The sequence below is a fragment of the Muntiacus reevesi genome, chromosome 4 (genome assembly GCF_963930625.1).
Source record: "Muntiacus reevesi chromosome 4, mMunRee1.1, whole genome shotgun sequence".
In the NCBI taxonomy this organism is placed as follows: Eukaryota; Metazoa; Chordata; class Mammalia; order Artiodactyla; family Cervidae; genus Muntiacus; species Muntiacus reevesi.
The window spans coordinates 114,013,036-114,040,833 of NC_089252.1; the positions used below are offsets into that span (position 1 = coordinate 114,013,036).

Here is a 27,798-nt window from a genome sequence, read left to right on the forward strand (position 1 = left end):
CTAGCCCTCGGCTTCTGCCTTCTTGCTGGCCGCTTTGGACGCTGAAGACTTGGTGGGGATGCCAGGCTTTCTCGGGCCCTTAGAGGCTTCAGCCTTCCCGGCCAGTGGTACAGGCTCTCTCTTGGACCCAGTGCCCTTGGGAGGGACACGGGCCTTGGCTTTGGGCCCCTCCTCAGCAGTCTCTTTAGGGACCTTGCCCCCCATTTTCTTTTTGGCCAGGGAAGCACCATTCTCACCCTGTAAGAAAGCAAACCATGAGAAGGTGGCAGAGCTGGGCACACTGCTCAGAGCCCACGAACTCAGGGTTGAAACCCCAGCTCTGGGTTGCTTTTGACAAATGCCCTCCCTTCTCTAAGCCTCAGCCTCCTATCTGTAAGGTGGGGACGGTGATCCTCCGGGCACTGGAGGGCTGGAAGCAGAGGAAAGTGAAATAAGTTACCCTCTTCCTCGACTGACCCCCGCCCCGGGCTTAGGTGGGGACACCCGAGCTCTGGCCACTAGAGATTAAGACAAGGAAAGTCACCCCGACACCTACCTTGGTGGATTTTGAACTCTGACTTCCAGGCTGTGTCTTCCTGTGGGCCTTGGTATCTGCTAGAAGAGGGGATGCCATGTGAGACAGACTTTTTTCCGGAGGAGCTGCCGCTCGGCAAAAGGGTTGAGGGGCCCCACAGCCCACAGCCTGCCCAGGGCCCATTCCTCACGCTGACACTTGCAGGCTGTGTGACCTGGGACAAGTTGTTCAGCCTCTCTGAGCGTGGGGCCCGAGTCTGCCAATTGAAGGTCGCAGCCTCTGGCCCAGGGGACAGTGGGAGGATTAAGTGGAAGGAGGACAACCATCCCTCATTCCATCCACAGCATCCCATCCATCCACGCCAAAGGCCCCGACAGGCATATCAGCCCTTTGTCTTCAACCCATCTTCCACGCGGCGGCCAGGACACATTTTTAAAAATACCTCAGGTCCTACCTGTCCCCTGTTCAGGGAGGCTTTCCATAACTTGATAAAGCCATCATGGAGAACAGTATAGAATTTCCTTATGAAAATAGGAATAAAACGACCCTGTGACCCAGCAATCCCACTAGTTGGGCATATATCCTGTGCAAACCATAGTTCAAAAAGACACATGCACCCTCCATGTTCACTGCAGCACTATTTACAACAATCGGGACATGGAAGCAACCGAGACGTCCATCGACAGATGAATGGATGAGGGGTTGTGGTCTAGCTCTACCAAGGAATATCACTCAGCCATGAAAAGGATTGCATTTGAGTCAGTTCTATTGAGGGGGATGAACCTAGAGACTGTCATACAGGGTGAAGTCAGTCAAAACGAGAAAAACAAATATATGTGAATGCATATACGTGGAATTTAGAAAACTGGTATCGAACCTTTTTGCAGGGCAGGAACAGAGATGCAAACTTAGAGAGCAGACTTGAGGACGCAGTCGGGGAAGGGGAGGGTGGGACGAACTGAGAGAGTAGCGTGGAAATATACACACTACCGTGTGTAAAACACACCGTGAGCAGGAAGCTGCCATATAACCCAGGGAGCTCGACTTGGTGCTCTGTGATGACTAGAGGGGTCGGAGGGGGGTCACCAGGGCGGGGATATACGGGTACATACAGTTGATTCACACTGGTGTACAGCAGAGAAACATTGTAAAACAACCATACTCCAATTTTTATAGTTTTTTTTTTCTTTAGATTGGTAAGAAAAAAAGCACCTTGGACCCGAACTATCCCCTGTTCAGGGTCTCTCCATGGCTCCTCCTCATCTTCCAGGTAAAGTCCAGCCTCCCGCCGCCCCTCACAGCCTCCCCTTCTCCCGCTCCCGAGGCACACAGACAGGACTATTTAGACTTCTTCCACCTTTTGGGCTTCCCTGGTGGCTCCTGTGGCAGAAAATCCACCTGCAATGCGGGAGACCCGGGTTCGATCCCTGGGTTGGGAAGATCCCCCGGAGGAGGGCTTAGCAACCCACTCCTGTATTCTTTCCTGGAGAATCACCATGGACAGAGGAGCCTGGGCGGGCTACAGTTCGTGGGGTCACAGAGTTGGACACGACTGAGTGACTATGCACAGCTCATCACAGCCACGTTCTTCAGGCCTTCAGGCCTTTGCACAAGCTCTTCTCCTGTCTGCGCCACCGCCTCCAGGAAGCCTCCCTGGACCCCTCTCAGAACTGACCCCTCCTCCCACCCCCACCAGCTACCTGAGTTCTCTGTCTCTCCGGGTCACGCCAAGTGCTTAGGGCACATTGAGTAGACACCCCCTCCTCCCAGAACCGAGCCCTCCATCCCAACTCGTGGCCAGTGGCTGCCAGAAACCCCGTCCCAAGCCCACCCCATTCACACCCGTACCTTGGCAGCTCCCTCTTTCTTTGACCTTCGACTTCCCGCCGGGCCCACTGGCGCTGGGAGGGGCCCGAGCGGCCTTGTCCGGCCGTTGGGAGGACTTCTTGGCCTCACTCAGTCGTGCCTCTGGGTCCCTGGTCTGTGAGCCTTTCTTGGGGGCCTTCTTGGCTGCGCCTTGTTTGGAGGGAGCTGCCCTCCCCTCTCGAGGCTTCCTGGATCCTTTTTTCACCTCGCCTGGGTTGGCAGGGTCCTTCTTTGACTCACTCGGCTTCTTGGGGTCCTTCCCCTCAGTTTGACCGGGCATCCTGGGGGCCGTCTTCCTGGGTGGGATTTTCCTTTTGTCTTTGGGGACTAACTGGCGGAGGAGAGAACGGGGTGGAACTGATAGCAGAGGTCTGGGCATCTCACGCCCCGACACCCTACGTGAGGCTCAGAGTAGACCCCATTCCAGGGAGGGGGTGAAGGCGGCGGCCAAGGGCTTGGGGAGAGGATGCACAACTGCCTCCTAAAAGCCGGAAGCCGGTAGTGCATGCTACCCCACCCTGCACCACGACGGAGGTGCCGCCATGGAGGAGCTAAGGGACTCGAGTTTCCAAAACTCACCCAGCGTTCTCCCTGCTCCCTGCGTAGGTGGCAGGCATGCACCTCCTGCCCCTGCCCCCAGAAGCCTTGGAGCCTGGCTCCTCGGAGCCCAGCACGCACTGTGAGCCCTGACGCTGTCCTCTAATGCTAACCCATGAGGCATCTTTGACCCTCCCGCAACACCCCCCCGTGGACTGTGGCCCTGACACCCCCTCCCTGCCTCATGCCACTGCGTCCCTAGGTCTCCTGGCTGCTTCCTGCTCTGCAGCTGAACATGGACAGAGGGCAGATGGGCCTTGTCCTTTTGTCTTTGGGGACTAACTGCCCCCAAGAACATGGGGCAGATGGGCCCCAACCTCAGCTGTGCAGCTCGACCTGTCCAAGTCTGATCCAAGTCTTCTCCTCCCCCTCGGGCCTCAGTCTTCCCATCTTTACAATGGGGTCATCAGGGAGAGTGTGAGCAGCAGGGGGATGCAGGGACGCCTGGCTCTGCCCTTCTACAGCCCAGCTCTGATGACATTGCTCCCCAACATCCCTTAATTCTCATGGGTCCGTTTCCCACCATGACCAGAAAACAACCCCCACTCCCAGCGCACACACATCTCGACTCCGTGGTACCCGAGACCCCCTTCCCTGCCTCCCACCCTCTGGTCCAGGTTCCTGACTACCTCCCACATCCCCCAGCATCCCCTCTCCTGCTCCCCCTTCACCCCACCCCGTGCCCCTGGCCTTGCCATGGCAGCTGCCGAAGTTCAGGCCCACACACTCGGAGTTCCAGGAGGAGGTCTCCCTGGGCTCAGTTAGCCTGTCCCCACAGGGACTGGAACGGGCAGTTAGAGAATGTTCCACCAAGTTCCACGGCGACCGTCAGAGGGGCACAGCAGTGACAAGACGTATCCCCAGTCTGGGTCCCTTGGGATCCGGGTCCCTGGGATCTGGGATCCGAGATGTCCCTGGTGGCAGCTGGCAGTCAAGATGCTGGGGTTTGACTTTTGTGCCAAATTTGCTCTTAGCTCTGGTGACTCGCCCCTTTGAGAGAGGAGGACGTGCTGGCTCAGGGAGGTGTCAGCCCGGGTTTGGAGACCTTGGATCTGGAGCCAGGGTGCGTGGGGAGCTAACCCCTAGGCTGTGACCTTGCAGGGGCCAAGGCTGGGCCTGGGCCGCCCCTGATAAAGGAATTCCAGGAAGGGGTCACGGGCACCAAGGACCCGGAAGTGAAACAGCTGAGACGGTCTCTGGTCACGGGTCCCACCCAACAAGGAATGAGGTGGATACGGCAGGGTGACCGGGGCCAGGTCTGGGCTCACCCTCCCTGGGGTGGGGAAGGGGGTGTCTGGGTGAAGACAGAGGAAGAAGAGGAGACAGGAGGAGAGAGGGAATAGCACCCAGAGCTGGGGAAGAAAGAGCTGGAGCTGGAGATCAAGCCCGGGGCCAAGTTCGCCACACCCCGGGGCCCCCTGCCACCTCCCCCATCCCCCGGGCCACTCACTTTGAAGCTGCCGGTGGCCCCCTTGGCCTTGGAGTTGACGGGCCGGACGAGCAGGCCGCGGTGCAGGCCCGTGGCCAGGGCCTGCTTCAGCAGGTGGCTGAGCCGGAGGGCGTCCACCGTCGGGTACTTCTGCAGGATGTAGACCTTGATGGCCGCCACCGAGGTGCCCCTGCGCCGCTCCCCGGCCTGCAGCGCCTCCAGCACCATGCGAAGCACCGGAGGGTGGCGGCGCGGCGCCCGGACGGCGCCCCGGGCCAGGCCTGCAGGGGCGGGCGGCAGGACATCAGCCAGGGCCCAGACCGTCCCCAGGCCCCCCGCTGACAAACCCGCCCAGGGGCGCGCCCGCTGGGTGCTGGCCAGTCCCCGCGGCCGGTGGGCAAGCAGCCCGGGGACTCACGTATGCGCTCCCCCAGCCCCATCCACCCTGATTGGGGAGCAGAGGGTGGGGATGCACTGCTTGGCCAGCCACGGTCTCCCGGGGCCCGGTACACAACAGCCCTCCACGAAGGCTTATTAAAAGGCATTAAAGGGTCCTTTTAATAAACAACACTGGGATCCTCTTCCCAGTGGTCCAGGGGTTAAGAAGCCACCTGCCAATGCAGCGGACACGGGTTCGGCCTCTGGTCTGGGAAGTAAGATGCCACATGCCCGGGGGCACCTCAGCGCTGGGTTCCACAACTACGGAAGCCCGTGTCCCAGGGCCCATGCTCCGTGTCAAGAAGCCACAGCGATGAGAAGTTCACGCGCTGTAACCAAGACCCAGTGCAGCCAAAATAAATAACTAAAAGAACAAACACTACACCACGTCAGTTGTCTAGATCTAACATTTTACAGGAAATGCAAGGGCCACATGAAATCAGTAAGACCCAGATATGAGGAACTCTCCAGGACACGTGATCCAGTGCCTCCTACAAATAAGCAAGGAGGAAAAATAAACGTGGGAAAGGCCCCAGAAAGCAAAGATCCCACGAGACCCTTCAACCAGAGGCAGCGTAGGGGCCTTGCTTCAGAATATGATCTGAACAATCCGACTGGGGGCAGAAAAGGCAACTAGACACATGGACACTGGGATATTTGATGACATTAAGGATGATATTGCGTCCGGCCGGTGTGCTAATGGCAGTGCAATTATTTTAAGCGATTCTCATCTTTTAGAGATAAATACTGAACAGTTTACAGATGAAACGATAAGCGTGGCATTTACTCTGAAATAACGCAGTGGTGGAACAGGGTAACCATGAACTGTTAGCTGCTGAAGCTGACTCATGGTTGCATGGAGTCGTGGGGGCAGGTTTGTCACCGTACCATCAGCCTGCTTTTGTGTCCTTTTGAAAGCTTTCATCACAACAAGTAACAAAAGAATTTCACTCTTGGGTATATATCCAAGAGAAAAGAAAATACATGCCCACACAAAAACATATACACAAATGTTCATAGAAGCATTATTTAGTCACTAAGCCGAGTCCAACTCTTATGGCCCCATGAACTGTGGCCCACCAGGCTCCTCTGTTCATGGGATGTTCCAGGCAAGGATACTGGAAAGGGTTGTCATTCCAGGGTATCTTCCTGACACAGGGATCAAACCTGCGTCTCCTGCTTTGTCTCCTGCTTTGCAGGTGGATTCTTTATGGACTGAGCCACCACGGAAGCCCCTTACATTATTTATAATAATTCAAGAGCAGAAGCAACCGCAAAGTTCATAAACTAGTGAATGGATAAACAAGACGTAGTAGAGCCAGAACATCATACAGCCAACAGGAGAAATGGAGAACTTCCTTGAAAAGATGGTGCAGAGTGAAAGAAGTTAGTCACAAAAAAAGTCACACATTGTATAATTTAGCTGATATGAAATGTCAGGAACGGGCAAATCAGAGCCAAAAAGCAGGTTCGTGGTTGCCAGGGGCTGGGAGGTGGGTGGAGACGGCGAGTGACTACCCCTGGGTACAGGTTTTTATTTAGAGGAGATGAAAATATTCTAACCTTCACAGTAGAGACAGGCCACAACTGTGAATGTGCTAAAAGCCACTGTACACTTTAAGTGGGTGAACTGCGTGCTATGTGATTTACTGAGATATCCCAATAAGCTGCTATTTTTAAATTGCTGCAAAAAAAGAGTAGGATCCAGGTGAGGAGGGAGACAGTGTCGGAAGCTGTCAGTCACCATAAAGCACAGATAAGTGGTTTAAATATGAAACCTAATTTAAACACGGTGATTAGAGATGTTGATTTCTGACCAGTTTATAAAAACTGAAGACTCAGAAAAGGAATCAAGTAGCTAATATTAATATACATATATGAAGGCAAATGTGCTCAGCTGCTCAACTGTGTCTGATTCTTTGCAACTTCAAGGACTGTAGCCCACCAGGCTCCTCTGTCCATGGATTTCCCAGGCAAGAATACTGGAGTGGGTTGCAATTTCCTTCTCCAGGGGATCTTCCCGACCCAGGGATCGAACCAGCATCTCCTGGGATTCCTGCACTGCAGGCAGATACTTTACCACTGAGCCACCAGGGAAGCCACTTTATATATATCTCACATCTTAAAGTGGAAAGATAGAACTTTGTACATGTACAGATTGCTATAGCAAAATCTCATGGGAACTATTAATACAAAACAAAAAACTACAATAGATACACACACTCCCAAAAGAAAAAGTCAGCCAAACACAGCAATAGGGGGCTTCCCTCGGGGCTCAGTGGTCAGGAATCCACCTGCCAATGCAGGACACCCGGGTTTGATTCCTGGAACGGGAAAATCCCACATGCCGTGAGGCACCCCCGCGCATGACAACTACTGACCCCATGCACCTTCTAAAGCCTGTGCTCCTCAATGAGAGGAGCTGCTCTGGTGAGAAGTCCACACTCCACAGCCAGAGAGTAGCCCCCACTCTCCGCAACTGGAGAAAGCCCTCACACAGCCATGAAGACCCAGTATAGTTAAAAACAAATAATAAAAAGAACAAAACCCCACAGCACTAGTCATCAAACCATAAGAGATAGAAGAGGGAAGAAAGAAGATCACCAACAACAAAAAATCCAAACAATTAAGAAAATAGCAATAGGAATATATGTATCAATAATTACTTTAAATGTAAACGGATTAAGTGCTCCAACCAAAGACATAGGCTGGCTGAATGGATACAAAAACAATATCCACTTTATAAGCTGTCTATAAGAAACACACTTCAGACCTAGGGACACATATAGACTGAAAGTGAGGGAACGGAAAAAGATACTCCATGCAAACGGAAATCAAAAGAAAGTTGGAGGAGCTAACCTCTTATCAGACAAAATATATGTTAAAATAAAGATTGTTGCAAGAGACAAGGAAGGACACAACATAATGATCAAGGGATCAATTCCAAAAGAAGATATAACAATTGTAAATATTTACGCACCCAACTTAGGAGCACCTCAGTACAAACGCCAAACACCCATAAAAGAGGAAATTGACAGTAACACAATAATAGCAGGGGAAATTAACACCCCACTTACACCAATGAATAGATGATCCCGACAGAAAATTAATAAGGAAACACAAGCATGAAAAAACACAAGAGACCAGATAGACTTAACTGATATTTATAGGACATTCCACCCGAAAGCAACAGAATACACTTCCTTCTCAAATGCACATGGAACATTCTCCAGGATAGACCATGTCTTGGGTCACAAATCAAGCCTTGGTAAATTTTAAAAATTGAAATTGTATCAAGCATCTTTTCCAATCACAACACTATGAGATTAGAAATTTATTACATCCATATGGAAGCTAAACAATGCACTAGTAAATAACTGAGAGATCAGTGAGGAAATCAAAGAGGAAAGAAAAAACACATTAAAACAAATCACAGTGCAAACACAGCAACACAAAATCTACCACCCAAAACCTGTGGGATGTAGCAAAAGCAGTTCTAAAAGGGAATATACAGCAATTTAATCCTATCTCAAGAAACAAGAAACTCTCACATAAACAACCTAACCCTGATGATTCATGTTGAGGTTTGATAGAAAACAACAAAATTCTGTAAAGCAATTATCCTTCAATAAAAAAATTAAAAAAACCTAACCTTACACCTAAAGCAACTAGAGAAAGAAGAAACAAAACACAAAGTTAGTAGAAGGAAAGAAATCAGAAAAATTGGAGCAGAAATAAATGAAATGGGAATGAAGACAACAATAGCAAAAAAAAAAAAACCCGATGAAACTAAAAGCTGGTTCTTTGAAAAGATAATTGAAATCGGTAAACTTTCATAGAGACTCATCAAGAAAAAAAGGGGGAAAGGAATCAAATCAATAAAATTGGAAATGATAAAGGAGAAATGACAACTGACACTGTAGACACACAAAGGCTCATAGTACATTATTACAAGCTGATTATTACAAGATGATAAATTGGACAACCGGGAGAAACGCACAGATCCTAAGAAAGGTACCACCTTCCAAGACTGAACCCGCAAGAAATGGAAGATATCAACACGCCAATCACAAGCCATGAACTTCAAACTGTAATGTAAAATCTTTCGACAAACAAAAGTCCAGAACCAGATGGCTGTGGATTTCATCAAACATTTAGAGAAGAGCTAATACCTATTCTTCTGAAACTCTTTACAAAAATTTGTGGACAAAGGAAGACACAAACTCATTCTATGAGGTCACCATTACTATTACCCTGATTCCAAAATCAGCCAAAGATACCATGATAAGAGAAAACTGCAAGTCAGTATCACTGACGAACACAGACACAAAAATCCTCAACAAATACTAGCAAACTGAATCCAACAACACATTACGTGAACATAAATCATAATCAGGTGGGATTTCTCACAATGATGTAAGGATTCCTCAGTATCCACAAATCAACCAGTGTGATACATCACATTAACAAATTGAAGAATAAAAACCATATGATCATCTCAGTAGACACAAAACAGCTTCACAAAATTCAAAACACCCATTTATGATTTTTAAAAAAAGCTTTAGAAAGTAGTTATAGAGGAAACTTACCTCAACATAATAAAATCCATTAAATGACAAAACCCACAGAACACGTCATTTTCAATGGTGAAAACCTAAAAGCATTTCCTCTAAGATCAAGGCAAGGAAGTTGACTCTAAACATTCAACATAGTTTTGGAAATCCTAGCTACAGCAAAGAAGGATAGATAAAAGAAACTCAGATTGGAAAAGTAAAACTGTCATTGTTTGCAAATGACAGATACTATACATAGAAAATTCTAGAGATGCCCCCAGAAAACTACCAGAGCTCAATGAAATTGGTGCTGTTGCAGGATACAAAATGAAAACCTAGAAATCTCTTGCATTCTTGTATACTAACAATGAAAGATCAGAAAGAGAAATTAAGAAACCAATCCCACTGACCACTGAAACAAAAAGAATAAAATAGCAAGAAAAAAAAAAACTACCTAAGGAGGCAAAAGACACACTTTTGGAAAACTCTAATAAGACCCTGATAAAAGAAATCAAACAGGACACAAACAGAGAGAGAGATACACCATGTTCTTGGGTTCGAAGAACCAATACTGCAAAAATGACAACACTACCCAAAGCAATCTACAGGTTCAATTCAATCCCTATCAAATTTCCAATGGCATTTTTCATAGAATTAGAACAAAACAATTTATAATTTGTATTTAAAAAAAAAACACAGAGCTGGAGGGATCAAGCTCCCTAATTTTAGACTATACTACAGGGCTACAGTAATCAAGACAGTATATGGTATGGCACAAAAAGAGAAATACAGATGAATGAAATGGAAAACCCAGAAATAAACCCACACACCTACGGTCACCTAATTTATGACAGATGTGGCAAGAATATACAATGGAGAAAAGGCAGTCTCTTCAATAAGTGGTGCTGGGAAAACTGCACAAATACATGAAAAAGAATAATATTACAACACCTCCTAACACCATACGCAAATTGAAGTCAAAATGGATTATAAGGCCAGAAACTATAAAACCCTTAGAGGAAAACATAGATCACTCTCTGACATAAATCACAGCAAGATCTTTTTTGACAGACTATTAGTCATAAAGAGGAATGAAAAATGGGTCATTTGTAAAGACGTGGATGGAGCTAGAGACTGTCTTAGACTGAAGTCAGAAAGGGAAAAATACCGTATGTTAATGCATGTGTGGAGCCTGAAAAAATTTTGTACAGAGCAGAAATAGAAACACTGACATAAAGAATAAATGTATGGATACCAAGAGGGAAGGGTAGAATGGGGTGAATTGAGAGGTTGTAATTGACCGAGAACCTACTGTGTAATACAGGGAACTTCACTCAGTGCTCTGTGGTGACCTAAAGGGGAAAAAAATCCAAAGAAGATATCTATACACACACACACAGTTGATTCACTTTACTGTATAGTAGAAAATAACACAACATTGTAAAGCAACTATAATAAAATTTTTTAAATAAAAATAAATGGAACTTAATTAAACTTAAAAGCTTTTTCACAGCAAAGGAAACCATAAACAAAACAAAAAGACAACCCTGAGAATCAGAGAAAATATCTGCAGATGAAGCAACTGACAAGGGATTAAACTCCCAACTATACAAACAGCTCTTGCAGCTCAATATCAAAAAAACCACCCAATCAGAAAATGGACAGAAGACCTAACTAGACGTTTCCCCAAAGAAGACATACAGATGATCAAGCAGCACGTGAAAACACGCTCAACTTCACTAATTATAAGAGAAATGCAAACCAAAACTGCAATGCCAGATCACTTCAAGCTGGTCAGAATGGCTAGTATAAAAAAAATCTACAAACAATAAATGTTGGAGAGGGTGCACTGTTGGTGGGAATGTAAACTGATACAGTCAGTATGGACAACAGCATGGAGGTTCCTTAAAAAAATAAAAATAGAACTACTATGTGATCCAGGAATCCCAATACTGGGCATATACCATGAAAAAAACCTTAACTGAAAAAGACACAGGCACTGCAATGTTTATTGCAGCATTATTTAGAATAGCCATGGCTTCCCTGATAGCTAAGTTGGTAAAGAATCTACCTGCAATGCAGGAGACCTGGGTTCTATCCCTGAGTCGGGAAGATCCACTGGAGAAGGGATAGGCTACCCACTCCAGTATTCTCGGGCTTCCCTAGTGGCTCAGCTGGTAAAAAAAAAAAAATCCACCTGCAATGAAGGAGACTTGGGTTCAAACCCTGGGTTGGGAATATCCCCTGGAGAAGCAAACAGCTACTCGCTTCAGTATTCTGGCCTGGAGAATTCCATGAACTATACAGTCTAGGGGGTTGCAAAGAGTCAGACATGACTGAGCAACTTTCACTTTGGGCTTCCCTGGTGGCTCAGATGGTAAAGAGTTTGCCTGCAGTGTGGGAAACTTGGGTTCGATCCCTGGGTCTGGAAGATCCCCTGGAGAAGGAAATGGCAACCCACTCCAGCATCCTTGCCTGGAAAAATTCCATGGATGAGGAGCCTGCCAGGCTACAGTCCATGGAGTCGCAAAGAGTCAGACACGATTGAGCAACTTCATTTTCTTCTTGACAACAGCCAGGACATGGAAGGAACTTAAATATACATTGACACATGAATGGATGAATATCTGGTGTGTGTGTGTGTACACACACAATGGAATATTAATCAGCCATAAAAGGCAAAGAAATTGAGTCATTTGTAGAGAAATGAACGAAGCCAGAGACTGTCTTAAAGAGTGAAGTTAGTCAAAAAGAGAAAAACAAGTGTCGTGTCTTAATGCATATGAGTGGAATCTGGAAGAGTGGTGGAGATGAACCTATCTGCAGGGCAGGAACAGAGACACAGACGTGTGGATGTGTGGACATGGGGTGGCGGAGGGAAGTGGGATGGACTGGGAGGCTGGGTTTGCCACGCGTACACTCCTCTATGTAAAACCGACAGCCAGTGTGGGCCCACTGGACCGCACATGGAGCTCAGCGCAGGGCTCTGCGGTGACCTACAGGGGTGAGGTGGGTGAAGGGAGGCGATATATGCACACGTGTCGCTGACTCACTCTGTGGCACAGTAGGAACTAGCAACATTGTAAAAGCGACTATACCCCGATTTTAAAGGAAGGAGAGCAAGCTGGGGTAGCAATGCTCATGTCCGACGAAATAGATATTGAAATAAAGACTGCAGTAAGAGACAGGGAAGGACACTACATAATGATCAAGGGATCGATCCAAGAAGAAAGAGGTGTACTTAGCACAGGAGCAGCTCCACGTGCTGTGCCGAGTCGCTCAGCCGAGTCTCACCCTCTGCGACCCCACGGACTGAAGCCCACCAGGCTCCTCTGACCATGGGGCTCTCCAGGCAGGATACTGGAGGGGGTTGCCGCGCCCTCCTCCAGGGCATCTTCCCAGCCCAGGGATAGAAACCAGGTCTCCCACACTGCAGGTGGATTCTTCACCAGCTAAGTTACCAGGGAACAAGGCAAATGCTAACAGCCATAAAAGGGGAAATTGACAATAACACAGTAATAGCGGGGGACTTTAATATTCCACTGACCCCAGAGGACAGAACATTCGGGCAGGAAATAAATAACGGATCATAAGACTTAAATGACACAATAGACCAGATAGAGTCAACTAATATTTTTAGGGCATTCCACCCAAAACCAGCAGAATACACTTTCTCCCAAATCCACATGGAACATTCACTAGGACGGATCACATCCTGGGTCACAGATCAAGTCTTGGTACATTCTGAAAAACTGAAATCATATCAAGTATATTTTCACAGCACTATAAGATAAGAAATCAATTACAGGGGGAAAAACTGTAAAAAACACAAACACATGGAGGTTAAACAATACGTTACTTAACAACCAATGAATCACTGAAGAAATCAAAAGAGGAAATAAAATACCTAGAGACAAATCACAATGAAAACAGCACAATCTTAATGCAAAAGCAGCTCTAAGAGGCAATTTACAGCAATAGAATCTTATCTCCGGAAACAGGAAAACTCTGAAATAAACAACATAACCTCATACCTAAAGGAACTAGAGAAAGAAGAGACAAATACCAAAGTTAGTAGGAATGACAAGAATAGCACAAAAAAAAAAAAAAAAAAAAGAAGAAGAAGAAGAAGAATGAAACTGAAAGCTGGTTCTTTGAGAAGATAAATAAAATTTATAAACTTTTAGAGAGACTCATCAAGAAAAAAAGAAAACAGATTCAAGTCAGTAAAATCAGAAATGAGAGAAATTTACAACTGACACCGCAGAAATGCAAGGCTCACAAGAGATTACTACAAGCAACTACATGACAATAAATTGGACAACCTGGAAGAAATGTACAAATCCTTGGAAAGGTATAACCTTCCAAGACTGAACCCAGAAGAAACAGGAGATATAAACAGACCAGTTACAAGTCATGACATTGTAACTGTAATTAAAAATCTTCCAACAAATAGATGTCTGGGACCAGATGGCCTCACAAGTGAATTTGATCAAACATTTAGAGAAGTGATGTGAAAGTCACTCAGTTGTGTCTGACTCTTTGCGGCACTATGAACTATACAGTCCACGGAATTCTCCAGGCCAGAATACTGGAGTGGGTAGCCTTTCCCTTCTCCAGGGGATCTTCCCAACCCAGGGATTGAACCCAGGTCTCCCGTATTGCGGGTAGATTCTTTACCAGCTGAGCCACCAGGAAAGCCCAAGAATACTGGGGTGGGTAGCCCATCCCTTCTCCAGCGGATCTTCCTGACCCAGGAATCAAACCGGGGTCTCCTGCATTGCAGACAGATTCTTTACCAGCTGAGCTACCAGGGAAGCCCATCAATAAAACCTTTAGAGAAAAGTTAACACCTATTCTTCTGAAATGCTTCCAAAAAACTTGGGAGGAAGAACATTCCCAAATTAATTCTCTGAGGCCACCATCATCTTGATTCCAAACCCTGACAAAAGATACCACAAAAAAAGAAAATTGCAAGCCAGTATCACTGATGAACACAGACACAAAAATCCTCATCAAATACTAGCAAACTGAATCCAACAACACATTAAATGATCATACACCATGATCAAGTGGGATTTATCCCAATGATACAAGGATTCAACAATATCCACAAGCCAACCAGTGTGATATACCACATTAACAAACTGAAGAGTAAAAACCATGCAATTATCTCAATAGACACAAAAAACCCTTGACAAAATTCAAAACACTCATTTAGGATGAAAACTTTAGAAAGGAGGCATAGAGGAAACCTACCTCAACATAATAAAGGCCATATATGACAAACCCACAGCAAACCTCATTCTCAATGGTGAAAACCTGAAAGCATTTCCTCTAAAATCAGGAAATTTCTCTACAACAAGGAAGCTCACTCTTGTCACTATTATTCAGCAGTTTTGAAGTTCTAGCCACATCAATCAGAGAAGACAGATAAAAGGAATACAACTTGGAAAAATAAACCTGTAACTGTTTGCAGATGACATGATACTATGCATAACGCTCCTTGGAAGGAAAGCTATGACAAATTAAGATAGTGTATTAAAAAGCAGAGACATCACTTTGCTGACAAAGGTCCATATAGTCAAAGCTATGGTTTTTCCAGTAGTCATGTATGGACAGATGTTAGAGTTGGACCACAAAGAAGGTTGAGCGCCAAAGAATTGATGCTTTCGAATCGTGATGCTGGAGAAGACTCTTGAGAGATCCTTGGACTGCAAGATCAAATGAATCATTCCTAGAGGAAATCAACCCTGAATATTCATTGGAAAGACTGATGCTGAAGCTGAAGCTCCAAGACTTTGGCTACCAGAATTTGAACAAAAAATTTATATAATTTGTATTTAAAAAAAAAAAAAAAAAAACGGAGCTGGAGGAATCAAGCTCCCTGATTTCAGACTATACTACAGGGCTACAGTAATCAAGACAGTATGTTACAGCACAAAAACAGAAATATAGATCAACTGAACCAAATAGAAAACCCAGAAACAACCCCACCCACTGATGGTCACCTCATCTATGACAAAAGAAGCAAGAATATACAGTGGAGGAAAGACAGTCTCTTCAGTAAGCGGTGCTGGGAAAACTGGACAGCTACATGAAAAAGAATGAAATTAGAACACTTCCTCATGCCACACACAAAAACAAACTCAAAATGGATTAAAGTCCTAAATGTAAGGCCAGAAACTACAAAAATCTTAGAGGAAAACATAGGCAGAACACTCTCTGACATAAATCATGGCAAGAAATTTTTTGACCCACATCGTAGAAAACAGAAATCAACAAATGGGACTTAATTATACTGAAAAACTTTTGCACAGCAAAGGAAACCATAAGCAAGATGAAAAGACAACCCTCAGAAGGAGAGAAAATATTTACAAACAAACCAAGTGACAGAGGATTAGTCTCCAAAATATACCAACAGTTCATGCAGCTCAGTATCAAAAAATCAAACAACCCCATCAAAAAATGGGCAGAAGACCTAAACAGACATTTTTCCAATGAAGACACAAGATAGCCAACACATGCATAAAAAGATGCTCAACATCATTAATCATTAGAGAAATGCAAGTCAAAACTACAATGAGATATCACCTTCCACCAGTCAGAATGGCCATCATCACAAAATCTACAAACAATGATGAATGTTGGTGGGGGTGTGGAGAAAAGGGAACCCTCTTGTACTGTTGGTGGGAACATAAATTGATACAGCCCCTATGAAGAACAGTAAGGAGGTTCCTTAAAAACTAAACATGGAACTCCTATGTGACCCAGTAATCCCACTACTTCTACTTGGCATATACCGTGAAAAAAACATAATTGACAAAGACACATACACCCCAGTGTCCACTGCAGCATTATTTACAATAGCCAGGACATGAAAAGAATGAGTGGATGAAGATTTGGGTGTGCATATATGTGTATGTATACACACACACACAGACAGAAATATTACTCAGCCATAAAAAGGAACGAAATTGGGTTATTTGTGGATGGAACCAGAGACCATCCGACAGAAGGAAGTAAGTCAGAAAGAGAAAAACAAGCATTGTATATTCATGCATCTACGTGGGATCTAGAAAAGTGGTCTAGATGAACCTGTTTGATGGGCAGCAACAGAGACACAGATGCAGAGGATGGACGCGTGGACATGGGGGTGGGGAGGGAAGTGGGATGGACCGGGAGCCTGGGGGTGACATGCAGGCACTGCTATGTGTAAAGCGATACCCAGTAGGAACCTGCAGCACAGCACGGATGCTCAGCTCAGGGCTCTGCAGCCACCCGGGCGGGAGGGGTGGGCAGAGGGAGGCGGTGTGTGCACACACACCTGATCGTTTTCTTGTACAGTAGAGCCTAGCAACACTGTTAAACAACCGTACCCCAGTTTAAAAAGAAAGCAAGCAAGCTGGGGTAGCAATACTCATAGCAGAGAAAACAGATTTTAAAGACTGTTACAAGAGACAGGACGGACACTGCATAATCATCAAGGGATTAATCCAAGAAGAAGACAGAACAATCGCAAATATATACGTACCCAACACAGAAGTACCTCAGTACATAAGGCAAATGCTAACATCCATAAAAGGGGAAATCAACAATAACACAGTAACAGTGGGGAGCTTTAACACCCCACTGTCACCAATGCAGAGAACATTTGGGCAGAAAATAAGCAAACATAAGCCTTAAATGACATAACAAACCAGGCAGATTCAATTAGTATTTTTAGGGCATTCCATCCAAAAGCAGCAGAGTACACTTGCTCCTCACATCCACATGGAACATTTTCCAGGACATATCACATCTTGAGTCACAAATCAAGCCTCGGTACATTTTTAATAATTGAAATCATATCAAATATCTTTTCTGACCACAACTTTATGAGATTAGAAATATATTACAGGGAAAAAACCTGTAAAAAACACAAATACATGAAGGTGAAACATGTTACTAAATAACCAATCAATCACTGAAGAAATCAGAGGAGGAAATAAAAAAATACAGAGAGAAAAATCACAATGAAAACACAACTATTCTAATGCAAAAGCAGCTCTGAGAGAATTTATATAGCATTAGAATCTTATCTCAGGAAACAAGAGAAATCTCAAAGAACCTAGCCTTACACCTAAAGTAACTAGAGAAAGAACAAATAAAAACCCAAAGTTAGAAGGAGAGAAATCATGAAAAATCAGAGTGGCAATAAATGAAACAGAAACAAAGAAAACCAATATCAAAAATCAATGAAACTAAAAACTGGTTCTTTGAAAAGATAAATAAAATTGGTAAACCTTTAGCTAGACTCATCAGGAAAAAATGGAAAAGTGTTCATATGAACAAAATTAGAAATGAAAAATGAGAAATTACAACTGACACCACAGAAATACAAGCACTCAAAAGAGATTACTACAAGTAACTATGGGCTTCCCTGGTGGCTCCGCTGGTAAGGAATCCACCTGCAATGCAGGAGACCTGGGTTCGATCCCTAGGTTGGGAAGATCCACAGGAGAAGGGACAGCTACTCACTCCCATATCCTGGCCTGGAGAACTCTATGGACTGTATAGTCCATGGGGTCGCAAAGAGTTGGACACGAGTGAGCAACTTTCACAAGCTTGCCAAAACACTGGACAACCTGGAAGAAATGCAAATCCTTAGAAAGGTACAACCTTCCAAGACTGAACCAGGAAGAAATAGAAGATACAGACAGACCAATCATGAATACTGAAATTAAAACTGTAATTAAAAATCTTCCAATAATCAAAAGTCAAGGACCAGAGGGCTTCATAGGCAAACTCTATCAAACATTTAGAGAAGAGTTAACACCCTATCCTTCTGAAACTCTTTCCAAAAAACTTCAGAGGAAGAAGCACCCACTAACTCATTCTATGAGGCCACCACCACCCTGATTCCAAAACCAGGCAAAGATACCACAAAAAAAGAAAATTACAGGTCAATATCTCTGATGAACATAGATACAAAAATCCTCAACAAACACTAGCAAACTGAATCCAACAACACATTAAAGGATCATACGCCAGGATCAAGAGGGATTTATCCTAACGATGCAAGAATTCATCAGTATTCCACCAACCAACCAGTGTGATATATCGCATTAACAAACTGAAGAATAAAAACCATATGATCATCTCAATAGATGCAAAAAATGCTTGGCAAAATTCAGAGCACCCATTTATGATAAAAACTCTCTAGAAAGTGGGCATAGAGGGAGCCTACCTCAACATAATAAATGCCATATATGACAAACCCACAGCAAACCTCATTCTCGATGGTGAAAAACTGAAAGCATTTTCTCTAAAATCAGGATCAAGACAAGGAAAGTCCACTCTCTCCACTATTATGCAACAGTACTTTGAAAGTCCTAGCCATGGCAATCAGAGAAGAAAAAGAGATAAAAAGAATCCAAATTGGAAAAGTAACGCTGTTACTGTTTGCAGACATGACATTATTACCTGGAGAATTCTAAACAGGCCATGTAAGAGAGTTCATCAATGAAATCAGTACTGTTGCAGAATACCAAAGGAATACACAGAAATCTCTTGCAGGGCCTCCCTGGTGGCCCAGTGGTTGAGGATCCACGTGCCCATGCAGGGGACACAGCTTTGTTCCCTGGTCTGGGAAGATTCCATCTGCCATGGGGCAACTAAGCCCGCATGCCAGAACTACTGAAGCCCAAGTGCCCACGACAAGAGAAGGCACCGGAATGAGAAGCCCACACACCACAAGTGGAGAGTGTGCCCCCACTCACCACAACTGCAGAAAACCCGCACGCAGCAACAAAGATCCAGTACAGTCAAAAAAAACATGTATCTCGAATTCGTATATACTAACAATGCAAGATCAGAAAGAGAAATTAAGGAGACAATTCTATTTACCACTGCAGCAGAAAATAAAACACCTATGTATAAACCTACCTAAGGATGTAAAAGAACTCTACTCAGAAAACTGTGAGATACTGGTGAAAGAAACCAAAGGTGGCACAGACAAATGGAGAGACATACCACATTCCTAGGTTGAAAGAATCAACACTGTGAAAACGGCTGTACCATCCAAAGCAATCTACGGGTTCAACGCAATCCCTCACAAATTATCAATGGCACTTTTCACAGAATTAGAACAAAACAATTTCCAGCTTGTATGAAACCACAGAAGACCCCAAATAGCCAAAGCAACCTCAAGAAAGAAAAACGGAGCTGGAGAAATTAGGCTCCCCGACTTCAGACTACTACAAAGCTGCCATAATCCAAAGTTTCATTGCAGCACTATTTACAACAGGACATGGAAGCAACTTAAATGCCCATCAGCAGAGGAATGGATAAGAAAGGTGTACTACATATATACGATAGAATATTACTCAGTCATATAAAAGGAACAAAGCAAGGCCATTTGAAGCAGCATGGACGGACACAGAGGAGGTCATACTGAATGAAGTGCGTCAGACACAAAAAGACAAATACATGACATCACTTGTGTGTGGAATCTAAAAAAAAAAAAAAGAGTACCAATGAACTTATTTACAAAACAGAAGCAGAGACACAGATGTAGAAGACAAACAGCAGCTACCACAGGATAAGCTTGGGGGGCATAAATGGGAAGGCTGGGGCTGACTTACTGCTATTTACACAATAGATAACTAACAATAACTTGCTTTATAGCACAGGGAGCTCTCCTCAGCACTCTGTAACGGCCTGTATGGTAAAAGAACCTAAAAATGAGTGGATACACGAATATGTGGGCTTCCCAGGAGCCTCACTGGTAAAGAATTCACCCGCCAAGTAGGAGACGCAGGTTCAATCCCTGGTTTGGGGAGATCCCCTGGAGAAAGAAATGGATACCCACTCCAGTATTCTTGCCTGGGAAATTTCAAGGGAAGAGCAGCCTGGTGGGCTACAGTCCATGGGGTCACAAAGAGTCAGACACACCATAGCGACTCAACAACAGCAATGTGTGTTTATGTATAACTGACTCGCTTTGCTATATACCTGAAACTAACAGAACAATGTAAATCAACTATACTTCAACAAAAAGTTTTAAAAAATAAACTAATGGGATCTAATTAAGCTTCAAAGTTTTGCATAGCAAAAAAAAAAAAAAAAAAACCCACTATACGAAAAGGCAAGCCACAAACTGTGAGAAAATATTTACAAACAAACCAACTGACAAGGGATTAATCTCCAAAATATACAAACAGCTCTTGCAGCTCAATATCAAAAACAACTCAATCAAAAAATGGGCAGAAGATCTAAATAGACATTTCTCCAAAGAAGACATACAGATGGCCAAAAAGCACATGAAAAAATGCTGAACATCACTAATTGTTAAAGAAAGGCAAGTCAGAACTATAGTGAGGAATCACGTCACACCAGTCAGGATGGCTGTCATCAAAAAGTCTACAGAAAATAAATACTGGTAAGGGTGTAGAGTAAAGGAGACCCTCTTACACTGTTGGTGGGAATGTAAATTGGCTCAGTCACTGTGGAAGAGAACAGTATGAAGGTTCCTTAAAAAACTAAATATAGAATTACTGGATGATCCAGCAATCCCACTCCTGGGCATGTCCTCAGAGAAAATCATAATTCAAAAAGATATGTGCACCCCATTATTCACTGAAGCACTATTTACAATAATCAAGACATGAAAGCAATCAAAATATTCATCAACAGAGGAGTGGATAAAGATGTGGCACATACATACAATGGGATATCACTCAGCCCTAAAAAAGAACAAAATAAGGACATGTGCAGCAACGTGGATGGACTTAAGAGATTTACCACACTGAGTGAAGTCAGTCAGAGAGAGACAAACACCAGATGATACTGGTTTTATGTGGAATACAAAAAAATGGTAGAAATGAACTTATTTATAAAACAGAAATGGAGTCACAGACGTGGAAAGCAAACTCGTGGTGACCAGGAGAGAGAGGGGAAAGGGATCAGATGGGGGATTGGGACTGACACATACACGCTGTTATATACAAAACAGATGACCAATCAGGACCTGCTGGGTAGCACAGCGAACTCTACTCAGTACTCTGAAGTCAACCATACGGGAAAAGAATCTAAGGAATAGGTATATGTATTCCGTACACCTGAAACTCATACATTTTTACAAAATAAAGTCGGGAAAAACCCCACCTGAAAACCCTAGATGTCGGCAAAAATTGTAAAGAGACCTTATCAAATTTACCCTCTATTGCCTCCTGGCTAGGAAGAACCCAGTGTCTGAGAGTATTCATTTTGGGACCAGAGGCTGCAAATCAGTGGAGTCTCAGGTCAGCCAGGACCTGGGGGCCTCGACTGCGTCCCATCCCCCATCTCCAACAGCGGGGAGGGGGCCCTAGGGAGGTCCGAGCCCTCCCAGCAGCAGAGGGAGAGGGTTTCTGGAGGGGCCTGGCCTGGGGTGACAGCTCTGAGACAGGCTGCGACCTGGGGCTGCTTGTTGCAGGGCTGGCACCCAGACAAACGTCCTCTCCAGCAACAGGGCACAGAGAAACTCTAAGTGACTGCAAACAACGACACACATGGGTGTGTGCCAAGTTGCTTCAGTTCTGTCCAACTCTCTGCAACGCCATGGACTGGAGCCTGCTAGGCTCCTCTGTCCGTGGGATTTCCCAGGCAAGAATACTGGAGTGGGCTGCCATTCCCTTCTCCAGGGGATCTTCCCGACCCAGGGATTGAACCCGGGTCTCCTGCCCTGAAGGCTGATTCTTTACTGTCTGAGCCACCATAGAAGCAGTGGAGGCAAACTATGGACAAGAAGATACAAAAAAAAACCAAACCCCAAACTCGACTGCTACTTCTGATGAGCTGGGAGCAAAAGCAGGGTGCTGTGCATGACCCCGCACTCCACACCTCTAAAGGGACAGACAGACCACCTAGGCCACTCTTTGGCCTGACCCCTGAACACACCCCTATCCTCACCCCATATGAGGAACCAATTTGCGCCCACCTCAGCCAGCAAACGAGGGAACCTGTTACTTATTTCATTCCTCCTTCTGCAGCAGGAACTGCAATAAATCCTTGCCTGAATTCTCATCGATTTCTATTGTTTAAGGAGGCCAAGAACCATGGTCCGTAGCATAGTATCCGGTGACGCCATGTAGGGGACAATTGCCCACTTCCCAGGAGAGGATCTGGGCACGTCCAAGACCATGGAATGAAGCCTTCCCGTGGCTGACCCGCACCCACATGAGTCTCCTTTCAGCGTCACCACAGGTGGTAAGTCTGCCTTCCCGGCCCCGGGGCGTCTCAGGACCCTCATCTGGGCAATGCCTTCTCCTCCCGTGTCCTTTTCCAGCTCCTAAAATCTCTGTCCTCTCCTCCTTGTCTGATCCTTCCAAGAGAGTGGACATCAGGCAGCTATAGCATCGCCTCCCCCAGCTTGTGAGATCTGCTCCCTCTGGCCAAGGGCTCACCTGATGGGTGGTGAGCAGAAGTGGGGAAGCTCTCCCGATGGGAGGTTTATCTCATAAGTGATAGATGTTCAAACCTCAGCACGCGGCCCAAAGTCCAATCACCCCCAATATGCTCACCTTTGTTTCCCTGCCGCCAAGAGACGTCCCCTTGGGAACGGGCCCACGCAGCAGATTTCCATACACTTGTGTACACGCACGTGAGAGTCCCAGAGATGACGGACACCCAGCTGGTTTCCAGGCTTGATGAGCCCCGTGGGCAGTGGCCAGGGTGCTCCCTCCTTCACCAGCCCTTTCTGGAGGCGCACAGGTTGGTGTCTGAACAGACACCCGGCAGGGGGGGGGGGTTGAAATGGCAATTTCTCTGTGTCTTCTTTCTCGGTTTTTCCTGTCTCTCCTCCGTTTACCTCTCCCTCGGTCCTCACCCACTACACTCCCATCCCGATCATCCTAAAGTCTTCTCTGTGTCTTTATAAACTTCTGTCACTGGTGTCTTTACTGTATGTAGTTTTGTCTGTCTGACAGCTCCTGCAAGTCCCTGCCATGACATGGTGGAGAATTCAAACCTCGAAATACAAACACAGCCCAAACTGCCTGAGACTCCAGCCTTGGGTTATTTGGGGAGAATTTTAAAGGACAAAAAAGAAAAAGAGAGGGGCTTGGGTCTCTCTCCTCTGCCTTAGCAACGTAACTCTTCTGCCTGGGCTCCAAGAATTACCTGATCCATCCCAAACTGAAGAAGAAAAGAGACCTTTTTGAATTCAAGCGGGAAAGCTATGAAATCCCTGGTTCTGTAGAAATAAACTTATCTGGCTTAGGCTTGTGGGTTAATTAATATAGACCTGTCTTTAGAGTTATCAACAGGACACTTTTACTGTACCTAGGATTACTGAAAGTCAGTAAGTACACGTTGTTTCTGCTATTATAAAATCTGTCATCAAACAGAATAACCTGATACGATTAAACTTTTAGGCAAATATAACTGTGATAAGAGCTTTCTGATAAACGCTATAGGAATCATTATGCTTTGGAAACGTCCATCTAGAATGTTGTTTAGTTGCTTAGCCGTGTCCACCTCTCTGCGACCCCATGGACTGTATCCCCCACCCCCACCCCGGGCTCCTCTGTCCATGGGATTCTCCAGGCAAGAATACTGGAGTGGGTTACCATTTCCTTCTCCGGGGGATCTTCCCGACCCAGGATAGAACCCAGGTCTCCTGCACTGCAGGTGGATTCTTTACCAGCTGTGCCACCAGGGAAGCCCAAGTTGATTGAACTGCAAAACACACAGCTTGTGTGCAAGAGCTCAAGTTATGGTCCTGGTGACTGGCCCCCCTGAGCTCCCTGCTCTTCCCCAGTACTCCCCACAGGAACAAGAACATGCTGAGAAACGGGGCTAGGAGCGAGGAAGCACAGGTTAGTGTGAAGAGCAGGGGAAGCTTCTAGTCCCGGAGGCCTAACAATGGAAACTAAGAGTTGACGATGCCTCCACTACGGGAGGGATGCACTATGGGACTTGATGCAAAAGGCTTTTTCAGGGAAGGGGCTTGAAAGAACAGCAAACCAACACTGGCCTGTGACTTATGTGCCCGTAATAATCTGAAAGGGATCTTTCCAATCCAGGGGTCAAGCCTGGTTTCCTGCAATTGCAGGCAGATTCTTGACTGTCTGAGCCACCAAGGAAGCCCCATAATAATGCCCAGACCCATCCAATCCCCCCTCTGTTACGCAGGCCAATTCAGTGCCGAGTGACACATCCAGGGGAAGATTGGCAGTTAGATTTCACCCAAATGCCCCCATGATCAAGATATAAATATGGTCTGGGCTTGGTTGATACTTTCACAGGATGGGTTGAAGCCTTCCCCACCTGATCTGAAAAGGCTATGGACATCTGTAAGTTCCTTTTGAAAAGAAGTAATTCCTCGCTTTGGACTTCCCAAGTCTCCCCAGAGCCATAATGGACCCTCTTTTATAGCCAAAATCACACAGGAGTTCACAAAAGCCCTAGGGACAGACGACAAGCTACACACCTCATGTTCGACTCTGTGACCCCATGGACCGTAGCCCGCCAGGCTCCTCTGTCCATGGGGATTCTCCAGGCAAGGATACTGGAGTGGGTTACCATGCCCTCCTCCAGGGGATCTTCTCGACCCAGGGATTGAACCCATGTCTCCTACACTGGCAGGCAGGTTCTTTACCACTAGCACCATCTGGGAAGCCCAATTGTATGATTTAGTTCATGTGAAATGCCAGGAATGGGCAAATCAGGGCTAGATAGTAGATAGTTAGTTAGTGAACTAGATAGCTGCCAGGGGCTAGGAGGTGGGTGGTGATGGGGAGTGACTGCTAACAGGTATAGGTTTTCATTTAGAGATGAAACTTGACTATGGAAACAGACAACTGTGAATGTGCTAAAAGCCACTGTAAATGAGTGAACTGTGTGCTATGTGAATTATTGAAGTATCTCAGTAAGCTGTTATATTTAAAACGTTGCAAACGAGAGTAGGATACAAGGGTAAGGAGGGAGCCAGGGAGAGATGTTGTCAGTCACCATAAAGCACATAAAAGTGGTTTAAATATGAAACCAGTGATTAGAAATGTTGACTTCCAACCTGAAGACTCAAGAAAAGGAATCAAATGGCTAAAATATTTTAAAAAACATTTTAAACTGGAAAAAAAAAAAAAAACCACCACCATCTGAAAACTCTAGACCTTAGCAACATTTGTAGAGAGACTTAATCAAATTCAGCCTCTGTTGTTTCCTGGCCAGGAGGAGCCGTGTCTGAGAATATTCATTCTGGGGTCAGAGACCGCGAGTCCATAGAAGCTGAGGTCAGTCGAACCTTGGAGTCTCACTCTGAGCCTCAGCTTTCCCAGCCCCGCGTCCCCTGGCAGCAGCCCGAGCGTGGTCTGAGCCCTTCCAGCTACAGGGTTAAAGGGTTTCTCGAGGGGCCTGGCCCGGGGTGACAGCTCTAACTGCTGCCCTATCGCCCGCAAACCACGCCCTGGCCCAGGGAGCCACCCGCACGTCTCCGTCCTCCCCCCGGCCCTCCAAACTGTTCAGCTCCTCATTCTGCAGTTATTCGATGCCTGCTGTATACTGGGGTGTCCAAAAGAGGAGCTCACGCTCCTTACAAACCTGTCCCTCGTCTTCTCCCCCCACAGTGGTGCCTATCTCTCATACCTACCCGGACACCCAAACAGGTGCCCAGGGCATGTCCCGAACCCCCCAGCCCCCCTGAGGCAGGACACAGATGGGTCCCAGGCTTGAACAGTTTCTCCCCTATGGACAGAAACTCCACAAAAGCACAGGGATGGAGGAGGCTGGACCCTGCCCAGAGAGAAGATAACGTATTCCTCGTTGTCGAAGTTAAGGAGGCCTCCCCAACGACACAGGCACAGAAAGGCTGCTTGGAGGTCAAAAGGGGAGTGGGTGTCACCCCATAGCAAGTCATGTCAGCTACCCACAGGCCTCCGTGCTAGACTCCATCTCGGCTCGAAGATGTGCGCGCACGCACGCGTGGGAGGAGGCTGAGATGTACCAGATACAGACACACAAGCAGGCCAAGCAAGGTGCCCGGCCAGAGGAAACCCAGGAGAAATGCCCCATAAAGGTGATTCAAACCACGAGGGCACGACCCTCTCTGAGCCCGCCCGTGTGTCTATATCCACATGTACTCTTTTTCCTCCTAATAAACGCTGGACTTGCTTCACTACTTTCCGTCTCTGTGTGGAAACTCACTTCTACCCAGGCGACAAGCTAGGGCCTCATCACTGCCCACTGGTCCCTGGGGGTCTGGTGGCCAGGATTCGACGCTCTCCCGGCCACTGCCCGGCCTCAGTCTCTGGCTGGAACCGAAACCCTGAGGTCACTCCTGCTCCCCACAAGCTTCTTAGCCGCCATCCCCAGGGCACAGACTTCTCCCCTTTCTCACCCTTTCCACAAGCATCTAGAATCTCTCGCATCCCTCAGCCGCCATTGCCCTCACACCTGACCTCGACCTGGGAGGCCAGGTCCGATCAGCGCCTCCCCATCACTGCTGTTCTCCCAACTCTGCCCCAGCCGGAGGGAAGTCGTGCAGCACCACCACCCACCAAAAGGAAAACCAAGCCCTCCCAGCACGCTCCCCTCCAGGCCCTGGCCCGAGCCAGGCTGTCCCCTCAGCCTGGTCGGCCGCTGTCACTCACCCCTCAAGGCCCAAACAGCGCTGAGCCCCTCTGCCCTGCGCTCCCCAGGCACTTGGACCCGTTCTTTCTCCAAAGACATCTTCTCAAATACTCTGAACACGTCCCCTGTCCCACCCGCCTTCAGGATCTACCTCCTCTGGGAAGCCTGCCCTGACCACCCAGAGCGGCTGGGACAGCCCTCTGGCTCCTTATCAAAGCAACCGATTGCCTCCCAGCCTGGGAGCTCCTGGAGGGGATAAAGCGGGTCCGTGTGCCTCAGTGGACCCCGTACCCAGAGAATCCTGAGGCGCTGTATGTTGGTTGAAAGCTGGGACGCGGCCCTACAGCCAAAGCGCAGCTGAGCCTCAAGCGCTTGCCCGCCTGTTGCTCGAGCCCTTCAATTAGCCCCAGCTGGGCAGAGGCCCCTCACCCCGAGCAAATGGGGTCCAGCTGGGGAGGCCCCTGCCCTCTCCTCCCGGCCTGCCCCCGCCTCTGGCATCAGCTCTTCTGCCCCTTGGAGGGGTCGGGGGGGGTGAGGTTTCTGGGGCTAGCCTGAGGGAGGAGGCGGCGGGAAGGAAGCGTTCAGGACCCCTAGGGAACAGGCTCCCTCTCTGAGGACTGAGGGGGCCGTTCCATGAGCTCACCTGGCTTTTCAGACCCTGACGGCATGGACGACCCCTCTGTGGAGGACGAGGAGGCCGAGGAGGCCGAGGAGGCCGAGGAGGAGGTGTCACTGGAAGCGATGCTCCCGGGAGCCATCCCGCAAGCAAAATGTTACGGGCGGCCCCCCTCGCCTGGCGTGAGACCCCT

At 46.7% G+C, this 27,798-nt stretch overlaps 1 protein-coding gene across 1 annotated transcript; it reads right to left on the bottom strand.

Annotated features, from left to right (window-relative positions):
- Positions 1–27,747, bottom strand: H1-8 (H1.8 linker histone). The gene is made up of 5 exons (XM_065933944.1): positions 27,633–27,747; positions 4,428–4,687; positions 2,363–2,711; positions 530–594; positions 1–237 (listed from the first exon to the last, which is right to left on the bottom strand). Exons 1-5 carry the CDS (start codon positions 27,745–27,747, stop codon positions 1–3), a joined length of 1,026 nt encoding a protein of 341 aa, XP_065790016.1.
- Positions 27,748–27,798: the final 51 nt, after the last annotated feature.

Bases quoted from the DNA above. Each gene is read 5' to 3' on its own strand.
- H1-8 (XM_065933944.1), bottom strand. From the start codon at position 27,747: ATGGCTCCCGGGAGCATCGCTTCCAGTGACACCTCCTCCTCGGCCTCC. The intron at 595-2,362 runs GTACGGGTGTGA...CCCCTCTTCTAG, and splicing joins AGAAAGAGGGAGCTGCCAAG to CAGATACCAAGGCCCACAGG. The intron at 238-529 runs GTCGGGGTGACT...GCTTTCTTACAG, and splicing joins CAAAATCCACCAAGGTAGGT to GGTGAGAATGGTGCTTCCCT.